This window comes from Dendrobates tinctorius, unplaced genomic scaffold, assembly GCF_039654945.1.
Source record: "Dendrobates tinctorius isolate UK_male_01 unplaced genomic scaffold, ASM3965494v1 ptg000007l, whole genome shotgun sequence".
NCBI classification, from domain to species: Eukaryota; Metazoa; Chordata; class Amphibia; order Anura; family Dendrobatidae; genus Dendrobates; species Dendrobates tinctorius.
In genome coordinates, this window is record NW_027361675.1 from 55039988 (window position 1) to 55057379 (window position 17392).

Consider the following 17392-nt stretch of genomic DNA (forward strand, 5'->3'; position numbering starts at 1 on the left):
GACAGCTATTAAGTCTCCTCTCAGCCTTCTCTTTTGCAAACTAAACATTCCCAAATCCTGCAACCTTTCCTCATAAGACAGGGTTTGCAGACCGGTCACCATTCTGGTCGCTCTTTTCTGAGCTTGTTCCAGTTTGTTGATGTCTTTTTTTTAAAATGTGGTGCCCAAAACTGGACACAATATTCCAGATGAGGTCTGACCAAAGAGGAGTAGAGGGAAATAATGTCTTCACGTGATCTAGACTGTATGCTTCTGTTAATACATCCTAGAATTGCATTTGCCTTTTTTGCTGCTGCATCACACTGTTGACTCATATTCAGTCTGTGATCTATTAGTATACCCAAGTCTTTTTCACATGTGCTGTTGCTTAGCCCTATTCCTCCCATTCTGTATATTCTTTTTTCATTTTTATTGCCCAGATGTAGTACTTTGCATTTTTCCCTGTTGAAAAACATTCTGTTAGTTGCTGCCCACTTCTCCAGTTTATTTATATCTTTTTGAATCCTCTCTCTCTCTTCTCTAGTATTAGCTATCCCTCCTAGCTTTGTGTCATCAGCAAATTTAATCAGTTTACCCTCAATTCCTTCATCTAAATCGTTGATAAAGATGTTGAACAATACAGGGCCCAGGACAGAGCCCTGTGGTACCCCACTTGAGACATTCTTCCAACTGGATGTGCAGCCATTTACGACCACTCTTTGGGTCCAATCACTAAGCCAGTTATGAATCCATCTAACAGTTGCCTTGTCCATTACATACTTAGTCATTTTTTCAATAAGGATTGTATGAGATACTTTGTCAAATGCTTTGCTGAAGTCAAGATATACTATATCTACAGCATTTCCTTGATCCACACAATCAGTGATTCCATCATAGAAGGAAATTAAGTTAGTCTGATATGACTTATTAGTTACAAACCCATGCTGACTCTGTTTAATCACTTCATTCTTATCCAGGTACTGACATACATGTTGTTTAATAATTTGTTCAAAGATCTTTCCTGGTATAGAAGTCAGACTCACCGGCCTATAGTTGCCTGGGTCCACCTTCTTCCCCTTTTTGAAGATAGGAACAATATTTGCTCTTCTCCAGTCTTCTGGGACTTCTCCTGTTCTCCAAGAATTTTCAAAGATTATGGAGAGGGGTTCAAAAATTTCTTCTGCTATCTCCTTCAGTACTCAGGGGTGTAATTCATCTGGACCTGGAGACTTGAATTCATTTAGGTTAGCTAAGTGTTTCCTCACTATCTTTCTGTTTATAGATATCCTGGATTATAGATATCCTGTCCCTAAAGAAACATGTTTTGTAAGTTTATTAAATTGTTGCTAGATTCTTGACCCTTCTAGCAAAATAAAATGATGCAGATATAAAGTAGACATGTGGGAAATGTTATTTATTAATTAGTTTCACAGCATGACTAACTGGATTATGGATTTAAAGACTGAAAGTTAGAAAACTTTTCTACATTTTGGCCAAAAATCCCATATTTTCGCAAACGCAAAACATATCGACCTAAGCTTACCATTGACCTAAAATACTATGTATCACGAAAAATTGATCTTCGAATCACTGGGATATCTTGACGAGTTCCAGAGTTATTACCACATAGTGACACTGGTCAGATTGAAAAAAAAATAATTGTCCTGGTCATTAAGATTAAAATTGGCTCTGTCATTAGGGGGTCAAAGCCTAGCCCAAGGGTGGGCTTCAAAGGAGGCTGTGATTTTTGCTATATGCAGCAATACTCTGTTATTTCTGTATACAGCAAAAGTGTTCAAATTATTGTGGAATTGCAGCTTTGCTGCACTTTGGAAATGTTTTTTTTTCCCATTTTCCACTAAATTGCATGATAAAGTGAATGATGTGATTCAAAAGTACAACTTGTTCCTAAAAAAACAAGTCTTCATATGCATATGTTGACTAGAGTTGAGTGCATCGGCTGATCAGCTGTTTGGCACCGCAGCTGCATGTGTCGTGGCTGTGTGACGGCACATGCTACCGCTGCTCAGTTTCTCGCTGTGTATAACCTGACGTCTTGCTGAAGTTGACAACTGAGGTTTGCGGCCCGCAGCTGTCAGTTTTGCCTGGCTGGTGATTAAAAATACAGGGGAACCCCCACGTAATTTTTTTAATTTATTTATAGCGCAGCTGATGAATACTCCCATCAGCTGCCACCTGTTCCCACTGTTAACAGTTGAATACAACTCTCAACATTGTCTCCTGCTAGTGCTGATCGCAGCGCGAGCAGGGTACCATGCTTTGAGAGGTCTTCACTTCAGCCCCTGGCGCCGTGGAACAACACCAACAGTACCGCTGATTACCATGCGCCGGTACATGTCACGCTGATGACACAGGGATGACGTCATCGTGACATGTGCAGGACATTTTCTCTTTCCCCCATGATGGCACCACGGAGAGAGGGATCCGCCCTCAGCGACAGGAAACCTACAGATGAAAAAGGCGGTACCTCTCTCCCACATCAGTTGGTTTCCTGTCCCTGACGGGGAGCCTACAGCATGTACCTGACAAGTCGACGCGGGATTCCGGGGTCCGATCCAGTCCGGTAATAGGCAGTGGGGCTCCCTGCCTCGGCTGGGTCGAGGCCTTGGACAGGCTTCCGTGGGGAAAGGCAATGAAGAAGCCAGGGAGTCTGCCAATCCCAAAAGAAAAAAACAAAAAAAAAACAAAAAGGGCTGCAGGTAGTGACGGCGGTCACTACAGGAGAGCCCTGCCGAGCCGGACGAGGCAGCCTGTGCAGGTGGTGGCGGTCACCGAGGGCCACAGGACAGAGCCTGCCAGACCTCGGAGCGGCGGCCACTGGGAGCCGCGAGGCGGGCAGGCCTCTGCAGCGCGGAGCAGGGGCAGCGGCGGCCACCGGAGCCGCGAGCAACAGGGCACGCCGGGAGGGCGCAGGATACCGACGCCGGTAGGACGGGCGCGTGCGATTATAGCTCCCTTAAAGGGAGGCGTGGGGCACTGCATGGTACTCTCGCGGTGCGCACGCGCGGGACTTCCGGCGGGGAGCAGGGATCCCTGGGAAGAGGGCGGTGGCAAATTTATATAAAAAAAAAAAAAGGGGGAAATAAGGTTTAAAAAGCCCCGCTGAAAGAGGAAGAAGCGGTCACCATAAGTGGGAAATCGCAGAGGGAGGAGGAGACACGCCGGGGGTCCCCAAAGCAGGGACCACAGCAAACGCAGGAACAGTGCCAGCACCTTCAGCGCCAGCGCGACTCTTCCCAGCAGCGCAGCAGCAGCGGTCATACGGGATCGCTGCACAGCCATAGCTCCACCATGGCGGCACAGCCAGAAGTGATTTCAGCAGTGGAGATAATCCCTACGCCCGAGACGGTATCGCTCGTTCCACAGGAGGGTGAGTGACCTCCGTGAATGCCGGCTCGCTAATGTGCGATTTATTAATTTTTCTTTTTCAGGGGCATAAATGCACGACCAAATCCAATATGCGCGGAAGAGTTACCCCCCACGTGGGAGAAAAAGCTCTGTGCGGCTTGCATAGAGCAGACAATACAGGAGGAATCCCCGAGGTTTGCTTTAGACGTCAAAACATTACTAAAAACCCAGGTTGAAGACGCCCTTAAGGGCGCCAGAACCTCAAAGAAAAAAAACGCAGGTCCAGGCATAGATCCCCAGAGTCCAGCGTCAGTGAGTCGGGAAGTGAACTATCCGACTCATGTAATTCATCATCCTCCCAGCCCTCTTCATCATCCTCAGAAGGGGGACGCAGCTGCTTTCCCATTGAGGAGACGGACGCCCTGGTAAATAATGTGAGGACAACCATGGGGCTGGTAGACGAACGCCCTAAGAAAACGGCCCAAGATCTAATGTTCGGAGGGCTAGAGCAAAAAAAACGGAGGGCTTTCCCGATCAATGAGAAAATCCACTCCCTAAAAAAGCCGGACAAAAAAGTCCTCCTAACACCAAAGAGAAAATACCCCTTTGATGACCCAGCCTGCTCTTTATGGAGCAAAGTACCTAAATTAGATGTAGCGGTCGCAAAAGCTTCTAAAAAATTTGCCCTGTCCTTCGAAGACATGGGTACCCTGAAGGACCCAATGGATAAAAAAGCATTAAACTTTTTTAAAAAAACGCTTGGGAGGCGGCAGGAGGAGGGCTAAAGCCAGCCATAGTAGCCACGTGTACGGCACGCGCCCTAATGGTCTGGCTGGACCATTTAGATTCTCAGATAAAGGGAAAAGTCCCAATAGAAACAATACAGAGATCAGTTTCGGTAATGAAGGGAGCAGCAGCTTTCCTGGCGGATGCGTCGGTAGACTCAACCAGGCTGGCAGCAAGAACAGCGACCTTCTTGAATGCAGCAAGACTCGTCTTATGGCTGAAATGCTGGCCAGGAGATTTGCAAACAAAAACCAAATTGTGCGCAATCCTGTGCGAGGGGGAATTCTTATTTGGCCCAACACTAGACGACATCTTAGACAAGGCAGGGGACAAGAAGAAATCCTTTCCTGGGTTCCCCAGCCAATCATACAAACGTCCTTTTCGGAACAGAAGGTTTTTGCGTCGGAAGCCCCCAAAAGGGAACAAAGGAGGATAGAAGGAACAAGAATAAAGGCTTTATGTTTTACAAACCCCCCGACAACAACAAGCCACAATGAAGGTACTCCCCGGGTCGGGGGAAGATTATCCTACTTTCTCCTGGCCTGGGAAAAAATATCCGCGAGTTCATGGATACTAAAAATAATAAAGGAAGGTCTGAGGCTAAAATTCATTACCCTCCCAAACAACTCTTTCATGATAACGCCCCAAAGGACATCACACGAGCAGCTGGCTCTGCAACAAGAAATAACGAATCTAAGAGAGAAAAACGTGTTACAAGAAGTCCCCTACCAAGACAGGGGCAAAGGCTTCTACTCCCCTCTCTTCCTTCGCAAAAAGCCAGACGGAGCGTACAGGGCGATCATAAATCTAAAAAGGCTGAACAAGTTCCTTTAAATTCAGCACTTCAAAATGGAGACAATAAAATCTTGTATAATAATGCTTCCCCCGTCTTGCTTCATGGCTGTATTAGACTTGAGAGACACAGACACATATCACCATGTGCCTATTCACAGAGACCACAGGAAATACCTCAGGGTGGCGGTGACAGTCCAGGGGGAGATAAAACATTATCAGTTCAGAGCCCTCCCCTTCGGGCTAGCCATTGCTCCAATAGTATTTACAAAGGTAATGTCAGAGGTAATGGCCCACATAAGAGAGCAAAACATCCTGATAGTCCCATACCTGGACGATCTCTTAATAATAGGTGTCACCTTTCATCACTGCAAACAACAATTGGACATGGTCATGAGATCTCTACTGAGTCTAGGATGGATGCTGAATTTGCCCAAGTCCGGACTTGTACCAAATCAGGTACAGGAGTACTTGGGGATAACACTGGACTCAATCGAACAGAAATGTTACCTTCCGCAAACGAAGGTTCAAAAAGTGGCACAGATGGCGTCACAAATGATAGCTTCCCCAGACACTACCCTGAGAAAAGCAATGTCACTATTGGGGTCAATGACAGCCTGCATGCCAGCAGGCACAGAGCCATACTCGATACTTACAGTGGGAAATATTAGGCGCAGACGTTTCCCTACACGGGAATTTAGACAGGCAATTAAACATCTCACCAGGTACAATACATTCCTTAACGTGGTGGACAGATCCAGCCAACCTAACCAAGGGGGTTCCTTGGGCGTTGCCTGCGACAAAGATCCTAACTATGGACGCAAGCCCCTGGGGGTGGGGTGAACATCTAGGCAACCAGGTGGCGCAAGGGCCCTGGACCCAGGGAAGAGAGTCCGCTTCCTCAAATATGAAAAAGCTGCTGGCAGTAAGCTCTCATTTATTTTCTAGATTCCCTTCGCTCCCATCACACAAGGGTCTTCTCAGACAACCAGGTAGTGGTAGCATATCTAAACCACCAGGGGGGGCACCAGATCTCGAGCACTGATGGAGGTAACAAAGTCCATCTTCCACCTGGCAGAACACAATCTAGAATCCCTGACAGCCCTTCACATAAAAGGTTTGGAAAAACAAATGGTGGACTTCTTAAGCAGGACACGTCTAAAATAGGGGGAGTGGGAACTAAGCCAGTTCGTCTTCAACCAGATTGTGAAACTCTGAGGCCGGCCAGAAATAGACTTATTTGCGAACAGTCAAAACCGGAAGTTGGAAACCTTCTGCTCAATCAATCCCCGGGGGGCCCAGTAGCTCTAGATGCTTTCACGATACCCTGGGATTATCATCTGGCCTACGCTTTCCCTCCAATATCTCTCATCCCCTTAGTACTGAGGAAAATACGGGGGGACAAGGCGACGGTAGTGGTAATATCACCCTTCTGGCCACGGAGAATATGGTTCCCCTGGTTGAGGAAAATGTCCTTAACAGATCCCTGGGTTCTACCAGAAACTCCAGACCTGCTATCCCAGGGACCAGTGTACCACCCCCACATAAAAAACTTACACATGACATCTTGGCTTTTGAGAGGGAACTCCTAAGCAACAAGGGCTTCTCGTCAAACCACGCTACTACAAAGCAGGAAGCCAGTAACCACTAAAGCGTATGGCAAAGTGTGGAAAAAATTCATGTCAGTGTCAGGCTCTGACCCAACGAGAGAAATCCATATAGACAAGATTCTGGAATTCCTACAGAGGGGATTGGAAAAGGGGTTAGCCACCAGCACCTTAAAAGTACAAGTGGCGGCCTTGGGAGCTTTGTATAACCATGACCTAGCCAAAAATAGATGGGTTATGAGATTCATTAGAGCCTCAAGTAGATCCAGGCCGATCCCCCTACGCACCCCCCCGGGATCTAAACCTAGTGTTAAACGCACTAACCAAATCTCCCTTCGAACCCCTAGCGTAGGTCCCCTTAAAAATATTGTCCCATAAGACCTCCCTCCTCGTAGCCTTAGCCTTAACTTCTGCCCGCTGCATTAGTGATACGCATGCTTTGTATGCCCACTCACCTGTCACGCAAGTACTGGATGATGGGGTAATTCTTAGAACCAACCCAGCATATCTCCCCAAGGTAGTGTGACAGTTTCATAGGACCCAGGAAATCTCCCTACCCTCCTGTCCCAATCCCAAGAACAAAACAGAGGCAGTATTACACACTTTAGATGTAAAAAGGTGCCTGGTCCAATATTTGACAACCACGAGGGGGTTTAGGAAGGATAGGGCTTTGTTTGTCTGCTTTCAGGGTCCGCGGAAGGGTCAAAAAGCATCAAAGGCCACGCTGGCGAGATGGATAAGAGAGGCCATCACCCTATCCTACTCCTCTTGCGGGGCGGCCATCCCAGAGGACGTAAGGGCCCATTCAACCAGAGCAGTGGCATCATCCTGGGCGGAGAAAGCCGGCGCTTCAATAGACCACATATGTAGAGCTGCCACTTGGTCTTCCCCCCTCTACATTTTTCAAACATTACAGTCTAGACTTGACCTCCTCTTCAGATCTCACGTTTGGGAAAAGGGTTCTGGAAGCGGTGGTCCCTCCCTAGATGTACAATCTTTGTAATTCTCTCCGTAGTTACTTACCGATAACGGTATTTCTCTGATCCAATGATGGCACCCGTACATCCCCTCTCTATCACACACACAGGTGTGCACATTAGAGTGAGTTAGTTAGCTTTAGTACTTAGCCACACGGTGCCTCTATTAAGCTTAATTTGATTAATTTTGGGTTTTTATAACCATTTGAGTTGCAGCTGAAAGTTCTGTGTAATGCTCTGTAAACCAACTGATGTGGGAGAGAGGTACCGCCTTTTTCATCTGTAGGTTTCCTGTCCCTGAGGGCGGATCCCTTTCCGTGGTGCCGTCATGGGATGCGAGAAATACCGTTATCGGTAAGTAACTACGATTTTGTAACCCGTGCTGCTACCAGAAACCCGAACGTCTCAAAGAGCCCTTAGTGAACTCTGTCATTTACCGAACTTTGGCTGACTTTTGCCAATTGTTTGGAAAAATGCTCAGGAATCCAAACACGAATCGGAATGAACTACTTTCATGCCGAATTTGAGATTCGCGACTGTCTTCCAAACAAGTTTGCTCATCTCTACTTGTGAGGCATTTCCAGTCAGCGCTTGTTAAATGCCGTTGTCGGCGATTGACAGCGGCATTTAACTTAACAGCCTCAGGTAGATCTCTGATCCACCCGCAGCTGTTAGAGGCACTTGATAGCTCATTAATCAGCCATCAAGTGGGGAAAGATCGAGGCTCTGCTCCGGAGCCTTCGTCAAAGGCAGGGACACGATTCATGACGTGTGTGTCTATATGTCATCGATCATGTAGTGCTTAAATACATGTTCATACCTGGTTCTGCACCCTAAAATAGCATTAATCCTACAAATGCCGACGTTTTACATTTATTATGGAATGTGAAATTGTTCAGTTTTCTAATAAAAAAATGTATTTAATATGCAATTTTGCTCATGTACATTTTTTGACTGAAGTTGACCAGTGTCCACAGTACACTCCCTGACAGAAGTTATGTCGCTTATCCATGTTATGTAAATAAAAGCTTATAACCGGACGTTAAATTCATCCATTGGTTGTATAAATTATTCTTTTGAAAGCTGAAACAATCCGAAATGTGGTTTAGGTAAAGAAAATAAATTTGGCATCAATGCAGAAATATTGATCATTCAATGGACACAGAATAGTCAGAGTTTGGCAAGACAAAAGTTTTGTCGCCTGGTCATATAATGCACCCAATCCTAGTTTACATCCCCACCTGTGCTCAGTAAATGATCGGTTAATTAGTGGGTGTGTATAAAAAGAAACCCAGCACCCCAGACCTTCACTTGAGCTGCAACTTGAGCTCTGACAACATGCCAAAAATCCACCCTGCGACCAAAGCCTGGATTATCAAGAGGCTGAAGACCAGATCCACGGCAGAGGTGGCTGGCACCTTTAATGTGTCTCGGCGTCAAGTACAAAGATTTAAAAAAAGATTCAAAGAGACTGGAGATGTGTTTGACAAGCTCAGGTCCGGCAGACCCCGCAAGACAACTGCTCAGGAGGAACCTTTGTTGGTTAGAAAATCCAAAGCAAGCCCTTCTTCCACTGCATCAGAGCTCCAACAGGCCTGGTCACTGCAAGTCCCTGTGTCAACTAGAACAGTTTGTAGGATTCTGTCTTGAAATGGCCTCCATGGTCGAGTCATGAATCTTCTGATGAATCTTCAGTAGAATTACACCACAGCCGCCGCAAATACTGCAGGAGACCTACTGGAGCCCGTATAGATCTAAAATACACCTAGAAAACAGTTAAATTTGGTGGTGGAAAGATCATGGTGTGGGGTTACATTCAGTATGGGGGTGTGCAAAACATTTGCAAGGTGGAAGGCAATATCAATAGCCTAAAATATCAGGAAGTATTAGCTACCTTTTATATTCCAAATCATAAAAGGGGTCAAATTCTGCAGCAGGATGGTGCTCCATCTCATACCTCCATCTCTACAACAAAGTTCCTCCAGGGAAAAAAGATCAAGGTGCTCAAAGACTGGCCAGCCCAGTCACCAGACATGAACAACATTGAGCATGTTTGGGGTAGTATGAAAGAGGAAGCTTGGAAGACCAAACCAATTAATCTAGATGACCTCTGGGAGGCATGTAAGACTGCATTCTTTGCCATTCCTGATTACTTCATTAATTGTATGAATCATTGTTGAACCGCATGGATGCAGTCTTTCAAGCTCATGGAAGTCACACAAAATATTAAATGTGACTCTAGTAGCACCACAACTTCATTCACCAATGTTATGCAACATATACTTGTATTTTAAGTTATTTGTTTGAATATCATTACTTTCTGTGGCCGACAAAACTTTTGTCTTGCCAAAATCTGACCATTCTGTGTCCATTAAATGATCAATATTTCTGCATTGATGCCAATTTATTTTCTTAACCTAAACCACATTTCGGAGGGCTTCAGCTTTCAAAAGAATAATTTATACAACCAATGGATGAATTTAACGTCAAGTTATAAGCTTTTATTTACATAACATGGATAATCGACATAACTTCTGTCAGTATAAAATGGCCCAACTCCTAAAATATATAATTTAGCTCCAGTAGTAGTACTATAATAATAATTTGGGGAAATTATGAAGTGTCCTATAAATGTCTGTTCTGTTCCTGATCTCAGGATCTCAGCTTTTAGTGGAGATGAATCTGTGCTGCACTTTATGTACATGATTAGTAGTGACCAGTGCTGTGGGGTCGGAGTCAGGGAAATTGAGAAGTCGGAGGTTTGGATTCCCGGCGGCTCCACAGCCCTTCATGGACCCGTTAAGTCACACAGATTTTGTTCTTAAATTTACATTCACACACATCATATATCCAATGTGAGTAAATGGATATTTCATACTTCAGGCTGATGAATCAGGATCAAAACATGCCAAACATGCAAAATGCTCTACGTACCATATAGAATAATCACAGATTAGCTGCATCGAATGACGGTGGGACTAGTCCTACTGCAGATCCACCAGCACATCTGCTTCAGAAATCAGTGGTAACTTTGGATTTCTGTTGCAAATTCTTTGCTAGGCGAAATACCTGGACAATATACTTATGTAATTTTTTATTTTACGCAGCAACATGTTTTAGGTGGATTTCTAAACCATGTAAAAGATCTAAAATATGAAAATACCCTGAAAAGCAACCTGAAGAAGATGAGTGTTGATGAGGATGAGGAATCCGAAGACTTTCAGATGAGGAAATATTCCTACTTGGACGACGATGGGTCTTTATCACCCATTTCTGAGCCGGGGTAAGCATCATTCATCTTGTCCTTTCACACTGATGGAGGATCCGATCTGATAGCTGTCGCTTCATTACTTGTTTTAACCTAGAAATATAGACTCTGCCTTATTAGGAGTGATGTTTTGTATCCTAGTCTTAATGAACAAGTGTGCAGTGATAAGATGTGCCAAATCCAATAAGAGGATCGCTGTCTTTCAGAAGCATTCCGTGAACTCACTTCCTATGAAAGGGCTTTTCTGGTTTGGGAATACTTGCCCTGGCTGCAGTTTTTCAGCAATTTCTCTGCTGATCTACATTTGGCTTGTAGTTCTTCTAGCTTTTAATGTTTGCATAATGAGCTATACATTAATTGGGATAGTATGACAAGCCAACTACCTATTTTAATAATAAAGACGTCTTCCCAATTGCGAAGCTAACGTGAAATGCACATTGGGCTGGTGCCTGACGCTTTCACTTTAGAAGTATATTTTTAATAACCTGTGTTTTGTTTTTTTTCTTACATCTCCATTTTGATGCGTATTTTAAACTGCATTTTCATAACTAGGGTCCTGTGCTTTTCTTATCCTTTATGTTGGACTGAAGGGTTAGTGCAATATGTCGTATGTATAGACTCAAGGAACTCTTTGCGCTATACAATATGTCCCACGTCTCTGTGTACACTGGCTAGGTGCCTTTCTTGCTCAATCAACATCACTATTTTTACCTGCAAATTTTATTTTATTTTTTTGAGTATTTAGTAAAGATCATGGCATTTTTCTGACTAGCAGGATTTGACTTAAATTTATTCCTAAATACGTAGCTATTTTGTTTTCTAGATATGGATAGGTCCCCATTCTTCAGATCTGTGGAATATGCATCTATCTTGCACCACAGGGAACAGGTGGGATTGCATGTACGATTAGTTTCTTTTGGAGTTCCAAAGATTGCCATGCATGGAGAATCCTGGTCAAGATGAATACATTTCTTGCCTCTGGGCTCTGAATCGAGCAAATGTTTATTGCACATCCTTGTGCATATGCCAGGCAGACCCTTTTACATAAGGCATCTAATGAGAATTATATTTAGTCTATTTTAACATATTTGCATTAATTCTAGGGAAAACCTTGAGGGTGATGAAGCAGAGGAAGAAATAAAAGTTGTGGTGAGTTTCCTTCTTTTTTCTCTCGTTATTAATACACTAATGTTATACCGAGTTAGAGGACCTGTGGCCAGTTTTTTTTTCTTATTTTAGTCCCGCTACTGCACTTGTAGTATACTTTCCAGTAAATTAAGAAGGCCTATATCTCTGAAACCTTATGGCAGATTTAAAAAAACAAACAAACAAACAAAAAACAGAATACTCGGGAATAAGATAAGAACAAAATCTAGACACTTCTGATCTGTTCCCAGATCATCTTTATGGTCAGAACAACCCTGCTGACTTCAGCATTCTGTTATGTAAGTTTGTCCTGTTAGTGTTTTTTTTAATCCCAAGGCTATAAGACGTAAAGGCAATATTTTTTTTTCTTGCGTCTTCTAGTAGAAAAAAATAGGGTATTTTTTTTTTCTTCTAAAGAATTCTTTCTAATTTCATTTAGTTTCCTGACGTATGTTAATAGCCTGACCTACAATAGCTGTAATATTTCCTTGCTGAAATGTTTGTGATAGTTTGTTAAATGTTACTGACCATGTATTTAACATATAAGCAATAGTGCTACAGATGTTTGATTTCTTTGAGTCAGCTTTGTGCTTACAGATGGTTTTTCTATATTTCAGGAAATCAGTGAATTCATTTTGGACTGCCAAGTGCCCAGCAAGAAAAAGTGGCAAATAAAATAGGAATGTGGAACAAAGATCATCTGCAGCAAAAAAACTTTATAAGGAGTATACAAAAAAAATGTACAGCGTACCTGGCTGCCTTAAATGCAAGTCAAAAGTTTATTTCCCTATTAAAATTAAAGGAAAAAAAATAAACAAGGATTGGTTTCTACTTGGTTTAAATCAGTGCTTCTCAAATGTGAGGCAGGCATCACCCATGGTGGGGAAGCAGAGCTCCGGAGCCAATTTTCACAGAAATTGCATTGCACAGGCTTTTATGAGTTTGGCAATCTGTGGTTTAGGCACAACATTTGTCACTTATGTTGCTATTTTGATGTCATACAATTCGTTCTCATATGCATCCTCCAGTGTGGTGTGTACAAAATGTCCTGAAGTAACTTACCGTATATACTCGTGTATAAGCTGATATTTTCAGCACTTTTTTTTGTGCTGAAAATGCCCCCCTTGGCTTATAAATGAGTCACTGTGCAGAAACCAGCCGGGGAGGGGGAGCGGCAGCAGGAGCAGGTGGCTGGGACATCATACTCACCCCCCTGTGCCATCGCTGAACGTACCTGCAAAATGAACGTGGCGTTCATATTCATTACCTTAATGAGCGATACCATGTGACCGCTCAACACGGGAAGAAGCTGCCAGCCCTGGGACAACGGAGGATGCAGGGATGTTCAGCGATGGCACAGGAGGGGGGAGTATGACGGGGGGGGGGGGAGCATTGAGGAGGATGGGGGAGGACAGAGAGCTTAGCCATACATAGAAGGATGGGATGGGAGCCACACATACACCAGGACAGGGATGAGGGGACAATGTATACCCGGCTTATACTTAAGTCAATAAGCTTACCCAGTTTTCTGTGACAAAATTAGGGGCCTCGGCTTATATTCGAGTATATACGGTACATTGGTGAAACTCAACAAGAACCACAATACAGAATGAATCTACACATACACGATAAGAAAAGAGCTAGATACTTTTGTGAGAAAATACTTCTCTAGATGAAGATGCTATATGATTATATTCACGCAATACATTACTGATTTCCTTTTTTTTTGTTTGTTTTTTACTGCCGTTATGAAAATGCAGTAAAATCACCATTTTGTACTGAGTTTTTTAAAATTGCAGCAAAAAATGCATTGTGTGTACAGAGCTTCAGACAGATTTAAAGGTCTAAAAAGAAACCTAAAGTCTTTTTGAGAACGACAGAGAGGAAAATTCAAGGTGAGTCCCTGTCTCAAAACCTTCAGGGTTTTTGTTTTGTTTTTTTCTTCATACTGTGTTTCATGTATATACCGTGTCCGACTGTTTTTGGTTTGTGTTTTTTTTTACATATGTGGATGACAGGTATCCTTGAATTGTGTCTTCCCTTATTTTGTTATATGTGTTTGCATAACTTTTTGTCTCTGGTGCAGCCCTCTACCTGATACAGGCTTTTTTCACTGTGCCAATGTCAACATACCTTCCATGAGGGATTCCTTTTCTACTCTTTTGCGCTCCAGGGCACGCTACATGCGTCCCACTGGACGCATGCGCCCTGTATATGGTGATGCAGAGACATCTGCTCACCGCATCTTGGGCTTCATGCCTTTTTCCTCCTCCCCCCGCTGACTTCTTGTTCTAACCCCCTTGTTTAGCCCACATGCTATGGTTTGGAATGCATTCATCTTTATATGCTCATTTGTGGGATTGACCACACGGTCTTTATTATTATACATATGACTGGCAATCTTCTGGTTCCTATTCCTGAAGCAGCCTGGCAGTTCAGCAGCTAGTACCATTATATATTATGTTACTCTGATGTATTTTTCGCATTAGCCTTAGCGTAAGCAAGCATTGTTCTTTGCATTGCATATTTGCTCATTGGGTCTCCAGCATGATTTTTTGTATTGTATTATATTATGTGACATGTCTGCATATTGGCAGGTACCCGGTTCTGGGTCCTTGTTTTTAATTGTGTTTTATTATGCACTTTTCTATTGTGTGTACCAATAAAGCTTGTTTTCAGTACTTTGTTTATTAATTGGTGTAGTGTGCATGTTATGGTAGTGCTTTCTGTTCTCTTTTTACCTTCAGGGTATGTGCACACGTTGCGGATTTGACTGCAGATTTTTCTGCTCGGAATTGGCTGAATCCGCAGGTAAAATGACCTGCGTTTTAACTGCGGATTTTGGGTGGATTTCACTTGCGGTTTTACACCTGCGGATTCCTATAATGGAAGGGGTGTAAAAACGCTGCGGATTCCGCACAAAGAATTTACATGCTGCGGAAAATAAACCGCAGCATATCTGCGCGGAATCTTCCGCAGCATGTGCACAGCGGATTTTGTTTTCCATAGGTTTACATGGTACTGTACACCGCATGGAAAACTGCTGCGGATTCACAGGGCCAAATCTGCAACGTGTGCACATACCCTCAATCTAAACCACTACATGGACATGCGTCACCCTTCCAGATCTTAAAACTTATAAATCATTTTAGGTCTTCATCTGTAATGAAGCTGAGATTTTTGTTACCATATCTTCATTTTTTTCCAAATTAAAGTTTTATTGGGTTTCATAAACATATAGAAAAGTGGCAAGAAAGGAAGCAAACAACCCGTATTAATGCTCCTGAAACACAGGGCCCAATACGAACATTACCTCCAAATCTGGCAGAACAGAGAGAGTACCAAAAGGAGTCCAGAGATAAGTAAGTAATCAACTGCTGAACATTCAAACTATAACACAAAAGGTTGGAGGAAAAAATTGTTTCCAGAAGAAGTGCAAAAGAGAGATTAATAAGAGGAGAGTATGAGGAATAAAGAAGTAAAAGAGCAAAGGCAAATTAAAGAACAAGAAGAAAGGAGGTGGCACTGAGAACCAAAATATGAACAAGAGAGATTAGGTGCAGACTGTTTGGGATGGGAGTGAATTATTTTATCTTAAGATGGACCTACAAAGAGGAGAGGAAATGAAGGAATCCCAGTGGAACCATTTATTGGAGCTCACCATGGAATGTAATAACTAAATAACTTTTAGTATCTTAAAATTTGTTTACTATAAATACAATAAAATGCCCAATTATGTGTAAAAAAAAAAAAAACCGCTATCGGTTCTATGGTTTTCACATGTCATATACACACAAATGAAATATGATACAATAAATCTTAAATATAGCCTACTGTATATAATGTAGGTCCCTATCATAGACAAAATCTACTGTATATATCCAGGATCATGTCACAAGGTACTTACCCTTACATATATCAGACTCTCTGACACCATTATCCCATGCCTTGCATTGATGTATATAGCCATTAGTTAGGTGCAATCTGATAGCTTACAACTTTATTCTTAAATCACAGGTCCTGTTTAGGGCATGCTTAGATACCACTGTTTATTAAGATTGACCATCCAATAACTTTTTGGCCCTTATATCTTTTTGGGACTTTTATCTGATGCTTGGTCCATTTTACAACTAGGCTTAAAGTTGTTTCTATGATTTCCCTGGCTCTGTGCAGTCTTCAGCCTTGAGACGCTTTTTCTGTCTGGCATTATATTTACCATCTCTCTATTTCGCCATTATTTTTTAGCTGCTATATTCCATCTACCTCATCGTAAATACCTTTATATTTGTCTATAATATATGTGCAATAAAATTTGTCATTGTTTATTAATTCCCTCTTTATTGTGGTGTATCCCACCTATATGGTATTCTATTTGAAATTAATCTATGCCATTATTAGCCCTATATATTTATTGGCTTGAGACTTTTTTTTTTTTTTCTCCTTCCCCCATGACGGCACCACGGAGAGAGGGGATCCACCCCACGGGGACAGGAAACCTACCAATAAAAAGGCGGTACCTCTCTCCCGCATCAGTTGGTTTCCTGTCCCCATAAGGGAACCTACAGACTTACTGGATGCCGGGGCCGACCAGTCTGAAAGATGGCAGTGGGAACCCCCTGCCCCAGCTGGGGCGGTTACACGAGGCGCCACCGCTAGGGTCAGTGGGCCTCCAGGGTGTGCGGGGGGGGGAGAGACAGCGGCAGGAAGATCCGTCCTCCCCCAGGATGGCGTCCTCCATGGCGGCTGGAAGCGGCCCTGGGCCGGAGCAGGTACCAGGGTGGGGGAGCGCCAGCGGGCCCAGGTTTCCCCCACACGCGCCGGCAGTCGGGGGAGACGCTGCCGCCCACGCAATGCACCTCTGGGAGCCGATGGTGGTGCGCACGCGTGGGGCGGAGCGGCGACACGCGCCGGAGGGCAGGGGGAGACGCCGCCGCCAGCGCAATGCACCACAGGAGACGGTGGTGTGCATGCGCGGGGCGGAGATTGCGACGTCATCACGTCGCAAACCAGCTGGCCAGGGGCGCACAGGGGAAGAAAAAAATTTGAAACTTGCCTCGCTTGGTTTAAAAGCACACAGGCATAGTGCAGTCTGTCACCTGGAGCCATGAGCACCGAGCCAGAAGAGCTGCTGGACGTGTCCTCAGACACAGGACACCAGCTGCAGCCACGAAAGTCACCACAGCAGCACCGTAAGAAGGAGACAAAGGAGCAGTCGCAACAACGACACGGCAGCAGCAGCTGTTCGAAGTCTCGACGCAGCAAGGAGTCCAGGGAGAGCAGGGGTCCCAAAGGACAAGCCGCGTGCAGATCCGGGGCCCACATCTGATTCGGTATCCTTCGGGCTGGCGGGTAAGTGGACTACGTGAACGTATATGCTGTAATTAGGGCCTTTCCTCTTATAGGGGAAGAAGTGTACACAAGTCCAACCACAAGGTTTGCCCACTTTGTAAGGAGGAACACCCCACGGC

General features: G+C 44.0%; 1 protein-coding gene across 6 annotated transcripts in view; it reads left to right on the forward strand.

Moving 5' to 3' along the window:
- Positions 1-14605, forward strand: part of TAF1D (TATA-box binding protein associated factor, RNA polymerase I subunit D) — a 37996-nt gene extending 23391 nt beyond the window's left edge. For 5 of the 6 annotated variants that reach the window (XM_073574935.1, XM_073574953.1, XM_073574929.1 and 2 more), the window contains exons 4-6: positions 10618-10793; positions 11882-11927; positions 12542-14605. In XM_073574935.1, coding sequence (XP_073431036.1) covers positions 10618-10793; positions 11882-11927; positions 12542-12604 — 285 coding nt within the window. In that variant the 3' untranslated portion in view covers positions 12605-14605. Of the gene's footprint in view, positions 1-7796; positions 7865-10617; positions 10794-11881; positions 11928-12541 lie in introns of all 6 variants that reach the window. The other variant, XM_073574971.1, reaches the window with a different exon arrangement.
- Positions 14606-17392: the final 2787 nt, after the last annotated feature.